The following is a 10,562-nucleotide window of genomic DNA, read 5'->3' on the forward strand; positions in this document are numbered from 1 at the left end:
GGAATTATGCCAATATATGTACACTGAAGAAAAATCACTGGAGACAGTTTCTTTGTTTTATTACAACATTGAATGAAGCCCGTGTATGCACATTTGAACAGTTGCAGCCATTTTCACGCTGGGCATGTTTGATTCTACAAAAACAACAAAAAACCAACTATTCACATTTCTGCCTAAAATATAATATTGACAGCTCTTAATTCAGTTATTAAAATTACAGTTAGCTGGATTCATCAAAGTGGAGTCAAATATTGACCAAGGAAATGCTCTGAGTCACCCATTTTTATTAACATGCACGCGTTATGTCAAAGTGCTCAAATACAAATCTGTACTAAATCTGTTGTAGTACAAAACAATGATTAAAACAGAAAAGAGCACAAGGACAAAAATATAAGAAATTGCCATGGTTATCCTACTGCTGCTGCATCCAACAGGATTTTATCCATATCATGTCCATCATTGGCTGAAGGAGATATTAGAGCTTTATAAGGTCTCAGGATAGGTTACTGATAGGAATCATAGGCACTGGTTCAGCAGATGGCTTGTTCTATTCCTGGATAGTAACTTAAGCAGGTAGTGATATGGTAGTCCTTTCCTGTTGTCTGGTTTTACTCATCGTAGTGAAGTGACGAGAGGAACTTGTCCACATCCAAGTCATGGGGAAAACAATCCATGAGTTTCTTCCTTTCCTGTAGAATTTAAGCCAAGAATCAGAATTATATATAAGAAAAAAAGCAAAATTATACAACACATATTCCTTTCATTTAAACTATTCATTAGACATGTGTAACAACTTGAATGAACTGATAGCAAAAGGCTGATGGACTACTATACAGCTATTGTAGTGCCCCCGTGTGGTTATGATCCTAATTACACAACAGAACACAAAACTGAATGGATGTAAATTAGAGGTCACCCCAATTATTTTTAGTTCCTCACCATCATTAGACAAGTGTAAGGTTTGACCTGAGGGTGGTGCAAAAACAAACACCATGTGACCTAAATCAGGGGTTCTCAAACTTAATGGGGTCGGGGACCCCTAATGGCGCAAAATATTTTGCAAGGACCCCCTCTTAATCACAACACAAATTTAGGCTTACAACTTACATCATATAGGCTTAATATCTGTTCTGTCAAATACATTGGAACATTTTATTACCAGAACATGTTATGTTGATACCTCAATAGTTTCAAACAGAATCATTTCATTGCATTTTGGCCTAACTTGACCTGTAGCAAACTGTTTCAAGGACCCCCTGGCAATGGCCTGGGGACCCCCGGGGGTCCCCGGACCCCACTTTGAGAACCACTGACCTAAATCATCCATTCTCTAAACTACTTATTCTCTGAACCGAGGGCACACTGGGCAGTTAAGTTATCTATTGGCTAGCACATACCTACACACACACACACACACACATTCACATCTACAGGTTATTTAGTCTTCCAGTTAATGACTCAGCTCAATATTCATCAGTCTGAACTGCATTTGTCAGGTTACAACATAGATCAGATTCAGTTAACACATAGCCAGGCTCAGCTTTCCTCTGAAGGCCTTAGCTGCTGTTTCAGACTAAGCTATGGCTGTGCTTCAGCCTTAGTGATAATATTACCATGGTTACATGCCAGGATATCAAACCCAATTGCTAAGGCCAGAGTTAGAGCATGTTGGTAGTCTTTGTACAGTTGTGGGAGTTATGTAATGTTTGCTGATAATGACAGCTACACCAGAAAGTAATCTTTAGAACCAAAGTGCATCCAAAAAAAGACTGCAGCTGAAGGAGTGCCATTCAAAACAGGGACCTATTAAGTAACCTCAAAATGTTTAAAAGACATCTAATGGATAGCAAATCCATGACTCACCCGGTCTTTCTTTTTGCCAGGAGAGTGTTTTGACTCCTTTGTAGGAGGGCTGGCTGTGGGAGAAGACTGCTTACGCTTCTTAGCGTTCTTGGAGCTTGTGGGAGACTTTTCACCTACTCCATCCTGACGCAAACTGTCCTTTAGTGGAGTGCCTGTTCTGGCAATGGCAGCACGTGAGAGGATCATTAGTGTGTGAGCAGCCATATTAATACAGTTTTCACTGCCAGCCTCACTGGCAGGGCTGCAGGTGGGCCCATCCGGGGTGTTGGGGAGCATGATATGCTTCGGTGTTCCCTCTCCATCTTTACCCTTCTTCTGCCTGGAAGGAGTCCTGAGACAGTCAATGGACTCCTCCTGGTTACAGCCAGTCCCCGGGGTCTGAGGCAGAATGAGGTCTGGACTGCTGACTCCTGGTCTCTTACCTGGGGTAGAAGGAGAGTTAAGCCCTTGGATGTCCTGCAGCATCTCGGCTGCCTGTTTGGCCAGAGAGCTGGTCTTTGAAGGAGCTTTTGCAGTCTTGGACTGGGGGTTAGATGAAGTCTGGCTGACAGCTGGAGGGCTGCAGTCTCTTTGTGCTGAGGAGGAAGGTGTAGACTGTTGTTGCTCTTGCGAGCTACCCTTCATTTCATTTTCCTTGTTAGCTGTCACATTTGGCATCTCCTGAGAGGGAGTCCTCTTCTCCGTACGCCCCTCACGTGATTTGGCAGGACCTTTGTCTGCAGGTTCTTTCCTGCTGCTCTCGTCTTTGTCTTTTTTACTTCCTGATTTCAGTGCAGAATCAAAGGGCAATGACCGAGAGCTATGAGAGTCCTTACTTTTTGCTTCATCACTACCCTTATCATGATTGTGTTTCCTGTCAATAGATTTTGATCTCTTTCCTGAGTCTGACTTTTTCAAAGACTCAGGCTGTGAGGCATCAACCCTACTGGTAGTTGCACTAACAGATTCTTGGTTATGGATGTTATGATCTTGTTTGCTAGAGTTATTTTTCATAAGATCTTTGTGTTGCTGTTGTGGAGGCATGGACTTCTCTGTGTCTTTTACCAACCCCACTGCAGTCTGGGAATCTGCTGTGCATCTAACAGTCTGGACCCTCCTTTTGGGCTTGTTGCCACCGAGGATATTAGGCTTTGTTCGAGGGCCCGTCTCTGAGGTATCTTTCTCAGTCTGTGGGACAGATCGTGATGTGGATGTATTTGCAGCTGGGGGTGTGGCATTTCTTGGTGTTTTAGCAGTTTCAAGTTGCACTTCTGCAGAAGACTCAAAACATAAAATTCTCCTATGACCAGGACTGGCACCCTTTGGCAAAGACTGCTGGTCTGTGTTTTCAGCTGACAAGGGTTGAATCACCTTTCCAAACAAATTCTGCTCAGCACCTGTAACTAAAAGAAATTGGGTCAGAGAAGTAAGGCAGAAGTCCAAATCAAACCATTAAAGAGAACCACACTAAGACACAACTTAGTAACATGAGTCAAGGATACATTTGGGTAATTTTAGGCCATTTTAAGCATCAAATACACCTGGCTGGCAAAGGAATTGCTCCAAGTTAACTTGGAACTTACCACTAATTGTAGACTGTTTGGCTGCCACAGTTTGAGGTTTGGGCTTGACAGTTTCAGGCTGCTGTACCGCCACTGGTTTTGGTATTGCAACAAGCTGTAAATACAACAACATTGATTAGTGCCTTGGAAACCAAAATTCATAAAGGTGACAAAACCAAAATGGGGTTATCCTTTGTAGAGCATGAATGTGAAAAGTGTCTGAAAGTAGCCCATTAGACACAAAGATACTTAGTCATGAACCAAAATGCGGGATAGGAAGAGATATTTCCTCCAAGGGCCAAAATGGTAGATAAAAGTTTGGAGGGTCACCATAATGATTAGGAATTGTTGTGACAATGGCAATACCATTTTAACTCCCAACTGTTAAAGTCACATTACCTGATTGGACACCATCTGGACCTTCGGCAGAGTGTCCTGCCCCATAACAGACACAGGGAGCATCAATGGCTTAATGGGTGATGGTAAGATGAGTGGTGACCCTGCAAGTAAAGAACAACACATTTGTTTTTGTAATACCATACAGTATTTTACCAACACTAATAAAGACAATAGTAATAGTTTGACACATGGTAGGCAACAGACATTAAAGACAGGAACAACACACAATAGGAGAAGTACACAGCACCAAAGTACATCACGCATAAACTTGGTGGGCTTCTATTGGCCTGATATCAGAAAACAAATCTTGGAGGCTGGACATTTGAACAGTATTGCCTTCAATTTTACTTTTATTTATTTAAAACTGATAAAGTAGCACTGTGTATAAGTAAAAGGAAATACATGCACTACTTCCACTATTAAAAATGTTGTTGGATATTCTTGCAAATACAAATTAAATATATTTACTGTTCTTGTAATTTGTCAACAGAAATGTAAGAAAGGAGACGCAATAAAAATGTCAGTGAACTGTTAATTTGGGAGAGGCTAATGAACTTTCCATCTACTGTATGTTTGTAATGTATTGAGAATACCACAAACCCAAATAAAAATGACAATATTCACAACAGCAGTTATAGTTACAAAAGCACAGCTGGTGACCGTAAAGTGAGATCAATGCCTATTACAATGACCCTCTGGTGTCACCTGTTGTCTCTTACCAGTGGAGAAGACTTGAGAGCGAGTTGGTGTGGTCACAGCATACTGGTTGCTTGTGGGCAAAGGCTGTCCCCTTGAGACACCAGCAGGCACGAGCACCTGTCTGGCCTGAGCGTCTGTAGTCGAGGGTTCAGTCACAAGGAAATAGCTAGCAGTTGCTCCTTGCAGGGTAGGGTTAGTGGCGTCCAGGGGTAGCTGAATGATGTAGCTTTGCTGGGCTTGTGAAGTCATTGTCAATGGAGGTGCAACTACTGCCCCAGCCTTACTGCTGAGAGGACTAGCCTGCGCCTGAGAGCTTTGTAAACCACTAACTGCCAGTGCAGTCTCGTCCATGTTGGCTTTTGGTGTGCCAGGGCATCTGGGGGATTTAGCTGGAGATGAAAGGTAAATGGTGGGTATCTTGTCTCCAGAAATACTAGAAACAGCCTGATTCAAGGCTGTGTCAGTGGCAGAAACTTCATCCTGGTTATCGCTGATGATGATCTTCAAAGAAACTATATTATTGGAATCACCTGCAGCCTTGCCTGGGACACTGTGGTTGGTGGCCACAGGATCAGATGCTGCTGTGACTGGGGCACAAGTGGAAGATGCAGCTGTGGATGAGGCAGGAGTAGCTTTAAGAGTTGTAGAGGTAGTAGCAGATGTGGATGTACCAGCTGTTGCTGCAAAAGGTGCAGCAATGAAAGCTGATGAGGACAAGTTAGGTGCAGCTGTAACTATAGCACCTGTAAATGTTGAAGAGGCAAATTCCGGTGTTAAAGACAGAATAGACACTGGTTGAGTTCCTACTCCGCTGCCTGAAACTGACACATGAGGCAGGTCAACAGTTGCTGTTGGAGTGTTGTTTGGCTCAACTTGTACAAAAGACACAAATGCAGGCTGATTACTCAGAGCTGAAGACAGGGCCGCAGCAGGTCGCTCTTTAGATCCTTGTGCTTTTTTACTCTCCTGTTTTTTGTTCCAGTTAGATGTTGATGCTACTTCTGGTACAGCAGTGGCTCTTGATGAGGGAACTATAGTTGATTCACTGAGTGCTATTGAGATGGCAGGCTCCAGTGCCATCTGAATGGTGAGGCTGTCTGATGGAGGGGGAGGCGTATGCAACGGTTCATCAATATCCATTGGTGTTACACCAACACCGCTATTGAAGAGTGAGCTTTTTTCTTTTCTGTTCGAGCCCACTGCAGTAGTTAAGACACCTCGGTGTTCTGCATGACTCACTAACAATTTAGCTGAACTTTTCTCAATTCTGGATGATCTGCCACCGGGGCCAAGAACCGTTTTTTTTAACAGGGTGGGCGCAGTTGACTTTCTGGTCTTCCGCTCTTGTACAGCTCTCGTCTTCACTGTGATTGGTGTTGTATCTGCAGCGATAGCATCTCTGTGTGTAGTACCTGCAAAATAACATTAAAGATCAAATTATTTCTCTGTTTCTACTTGTGTATTTCAGACAGCTTTGTCTTCAGTTAGGGTATAAAAATCTTGACTTTGTCACAAATCTACACAACTAACAATTCTCTGTTAAGGACTATGGTATTTCTGGCCAGCTGTTGCATTTGCCAAACTGTTGTGAGTCTGAACATTTCTTCTGCTCTTGACAAGCACTCATTAAACAGAAACACAGATGGGGATAAAGCTGGGTGCACCATTACACCCCTACCACCCACCTCCATACTAGTTTACTAGTTATGACTCGTAAATCTAAGCGTACCCACACTATTGTTAATGTACGTGGAGGAGAGCCAACTTTAAATTGAATAAATACCTGGATCATCAATCTGAAGGTCCCCGACTGTAGATGAAGGTCCAGCAGCTTCACTCCCCTCTGGGTTACTGCTAATATCGCCATCTCCTGGTTCCCCGTCTGGGAATTTGGTTTTATCTGCAAAAACACATAAAAAAAACACTTTTGTTGTTGTGCAATCACACATGGTAGGCTGAAAATAACTGTGATAGAAGAAGAACTCTGCACAACAGACAAAATAAAAACAATGTAAGTGTAATAGTTACTGTAATCAAAGAGGTCAAAGAGGGCCTGAAAAGCTGGGTCAGACTCCGTTTGCTCCAAAATGTCATGAATGGCATCGTCACTCATATGTATTTCCCCCTGTGTAAGAGGATATAGATCAGGAAAATAGTTAAGTGTTAATAAGTGCTTATGACAGATGTTAATAATATCATTTAAAAGACGTAAATTCATAGACATTCAGTGGTTAAGTATATCAGCACCTGTAAACCTAGGATTTCATCTATTGACTGGTCTGCTTCCACTGTACTCGACGGGGCCTTTGATGTTTGCGGGGTTGGCTCACTGAGATTAAAGATGACAAGACAGAACAAGTCCAGCTTTGTTATGATGCCACAACATTGAACACCACAGTCAAAATCAGTAGTCTTAACAACCTAAAACAAAAGCAATGACGGAGTTGCAATTCAGCACTTACTTGGCAAGGATTTTGTTGATGTTTTCAGCAAGCTTCTCTTGTAATGATCTGTCACCCAAAATCTTGTCACGTGCATTTTGTATAACAAGTTGCTGTGGAGAAACATATTTATTGGGACATTACAAAACTATACAACCTAAAAACAGTTGAATACTAGGGATGAGGCCATGAACATTTTGTAATGTCTTCTCCCACTCAACGGTTTATGTCCAAGGTAAACTGACACTGATTGACCCAAAATCAGAGCTGAAAACAAGTTCAAAGCCCTGTCTAAAAGCGTTCATGCTCTTTCTATGCAACAATATAACATTCTGAACACTGAACCCAAACTAAAACATCTTCTTAAGTTGCTCAAAATTGTTACAAAAGTTACCAGTGTTATGGGGAACTAAACAAATGGACATAGATGATTAATTAATTTGAGATTTATTCACAGGGAAGTGCTCATCAACGACCTCTTCAGGCTGCGGTTCTGCACCGAGGTTACTGACGGTCGTGGAGGACCTCCCAGGGCCGCTAGATCCACTTGGAGCACCAATCCTCTTCCTGAGATTGTCCCAGAAGGCAGCAGAAAAAATCGAGTTGGACACAACAATCAAAACACTTTTCCAAAATGTTACATTAAAATTCAAAACACTTATTTTTTTATTGATTAACAACTTGTAAGGTGTTTATTATATGTGTCACAAGATATTTTGAATTAACTTTAATCAGTTAATTCCACATGATGACATTAATGATGACATTTCCACAAATCTCTCATGATGCATGCTTGCTACCTGTCATGGCATTGGCAAATCTAAACTCAACAGAGTCTGAAAAAGGACTACACCTAAATGACATCTGAATAATGTGCAGATAACAATGACTGTAACATAAGAGTAATGATCCTTACCATTTCCGTCGTCCAGGAGACATCGGGCCTGGATTTATCCGATGTTCTGATACTATTATCTGTAAAGGTGAATCCCCTGAAAAGGACACATTTTTTCACACATAATAGAAGAGCTTTCGTTTTGATTGAACTGATACAGGAACCATCTCTCAAGCCATCAAACTATAAATGATTAGCTGCTTGGATTGTTAATTTCAGGTTCATAAAACAGACCTTTGTTCGAAGAAGATGTCAACATTTCAACTGTAAACTACTGTAAATCAGCAATGTTAAATCATCAAAAGAGGGAAATGACTACTGCTAAGAATGTCAAACCTAAGTGAATATTTTTTTGACAAAGACAAACACAACAACCTGTACAACAATACAGTGTGTTTTATGATACTGACTGGGTGTATTTCGGCTGCCATCGAGAATCTGTGGTTGTGTGCCACTGCCAAGAAGCATTCTGGTGTGCGGACCAGAGAAGCTCACAGGAGTGGAATGGCCGAGCATGCTGTGTGAGGTGTGTGCCGGGCTGACGATGGAACTTGTGTCGGAAATTGAGGAGCAGACGACACTGCCAGCTGAAGCCAGAGACAAGACCCGCTGTCTAGCCATGTTTGCCAATCCAACGCGTGAACGTGCTGTAAAAGGACACAAGTTGGTAAATTAAAGACAGTCTACGTACAAACCCTGAATAACACAGAAATCAGACAACGTACATAAAATATCATTCTGGTTATAAACTCATTTTTTGAATGGATGAAGCTAAACGTATTAACCACATACTAAGAATGTACTTGTGTCTGTTGGGGTTTATTTGCTGATGCTAAGGGCTACAATATTCAGTGCTTTATTCAACAGTCCCATTATTACAAGCCCCTTTGTATAGCGAATACTTTTTCCTGACAGTGCAATTTGTTTCCAATATTCACAGCTGAACATGAATGCATCATCACAGCAGACTCCACAAGTACCTGATGCTTTCAGCTCCATTTCCATAAAAACACTTGTAAGATAAATGATTTAAGTAAAACATATTCATGGTGGGGACAAATCTTTTAGCGTGGTAAACATTGCTGTACGTGTGAATCCTGAACAGAATATTCATACATCAGACTTACTACTTTGACATGCTGATATTGCTGGCGAATTCTGCAATGACCTGATAAATAGACAGAAAACAAAAAGTAATGTATCAGTGATCAGTGATGAAGAGTTGATTCATAGTTAGCTTTGTAAATAAATAAAAAATCAGTCACTGACAGGTTCAGTATATAGTATGAGTAATTTCAATAAAAATTGAGGCTAATTACTTGATTTGGTTGAGTGTAAAATCCAGTTTTTTCCACAGCGAGGTCATCATGGCGGGTACTTCGTGACTAGACTCTGTTGAAAATATCAACAATGCAAACATTACACTGAAGAAGAGTATATTATAAATGGTATATTTAGTAATGAGGACAATGTCAGGTATCTCACCTTTTGTTTTTGCAGCCACATACTCATTTAAGATGGTTGTTAGTCCCTTCCCAAAGATAGACTGCAACAGTGTAGAGGAAAAAATTAAATCATACATGCACCTTTGAGCACATAACACTCACTGAACAATTTTAAAGAGGACTTCTCACAGGAACTTACAAAAACACAAGCAGGAATAGTCCCATCTCCTGTGGTGTGCTCAGCATACTCTTTCAGGTTTGGGCTCTCGTGAATGAATGCTTGGCTTGTGTCAGACAGTCCCTCTTCTTGGAGGTACCCTAGTGAAGGACATTAAATAGTAATCTTAGTCTTAAAATTAGAGCCAGGCGTCTATATGGAGACTGAAAAAGGTTTCATACTGGCTATAAAAAGAACCCTTGTTTTTTGGCACTACAAAGACACTAATGTTGAAAGACATCTATTGATTTGAATAATTTGGTTGGCTGAAACTTCATATTAGGTTAAGATAAACGTTTAAATACGTATTTGCACAGGAGGTGGTAGGGCACAAAATTAGCAACAGCCACCAACCAAATACTGGTAAAATATGCAAATGGTGGGCAGTTTTGCTTCACTCACCAGCAAGGGGGAAACAATACTATTGAATGACTGATGAAATTTGAACATTCATCATCAGTCCACCCTGGAACATGGCATCACTTACACTAGTGAAGTGCATAATAAAGGGATCTTCTAATGATCAGTATGAAGAGGGGGGGGGGGGTGATTACAGAAGGAAACATCTAGTGTAATATCAGTGTTCATCTGGGCTCCAGGCAGTTGTTTAGACAAAGCCTTGAAAAGTTGTGAACCTACACTATTAGCTTAAAAAACGTTTACCGCTGACTGTCTATCGCTCAGTTAATGACTGTAAGCTCCTCTTATCCGCCCTGTTTACAGTTTATTGTCGGCTAATGCTACAGCTAACTCACAGATCTGCCTCGTCCGAGCTGACTTACCCAAAACAAGACGAGCGACGTCGGACGGCAGCAACATGACGGCCTGTCGGTGAATCTGAAGGCTATATTAGTGAGTAGTTGGCTACATGTCCATATAAAGTCTCTCAGAAACTTGTAATACACCATCAAATTAAAGCCCGTCAGTGGTATTGTTATGAAGGCGACGTCCCGAGGACACTGCTGCATACTCAAAAGGCGGGGAACTCAAGCACGTATAACCCGGAAGTTACAAACAACTGTGCCGCTTAGGATTCTAGTAGTTGTAGTCCTGTTCGAAGTG

The 10,562-nt window shown here is 41.5% G+C and overlaps 1 protein-coding gene across 3 annotated transcripts; it reads right to left on the minus strand.

Moving 5' to 3' along the window:
- Positions 1 to 61: 61 nt before the first annotated feature.
- npat (nuclear protein, ataxia-telangiectasia locus) lies at positions 62 to 10,439 on the minus strand. Of its 3 annotated transcripts, none has more exons than XM_062419472.1 (17): positions 10,283 to 10,439; positions 9,483 to 9,601; positions 9,324 to 9,384; positions 9,158 to 9,230; positions 8,966 to 9,006; positions 8,249 to 8,485; positions 7,860 to 7,935; positions 7,420 to 7,510; positions 6,965 to 7,056; positions 6,750 to 6,831; positions 6,531 to 6,627; positions 6,286 to 6,402; positions 4,523 to 5,914; positions 3,804 to 3,904; positions 3,426 to 3,519; positions 1,864 to 3,245; positions 62 to 689 (listed from the first exon to the last, which is right to left on the minus strand). In XM_062419472.1, exons 1-17 carry the CDS (start codon positions 10,317 to 10,319, stop codon positions 609 to 611), a joined length of 4,173 nt encoding a protein of 1,390 aa, XP_062275456.1. In that variant the 5' UTR covers positions 10,320 to 10,439; the 3' UTR covers positions 62 to 608. The 3 variants fall into 3 exon arrangements, with proteins under 3 accessions (XP_062275456.1, XP_062275455.1, XP_062275454.1); XM_062419471.1 differs by having other exon boundaries at positions 1,864 to 3,239; positions 7,399 to 7,510; XM_062419470.1 differs by having other exon boundaries at positions 7,399 to 7,510.
- Between the last annotated feature and the right edge of the window lie 123 nt (positions 10,440 to 10,562).

This window comes from Scomber scombrus, chromosome 5 (assembly GCF_963691925.1).
Source record: "Scomber scombrus chromosome 5, fScoSco1.1, whole genome shotgun sequence".
Classification (NCBI taxonomy): Eukaryota; Metazoa; Chordata; class Actinopteri; order Scombriformes; family Scombridae; genus Scomber; species Scomber scombrus.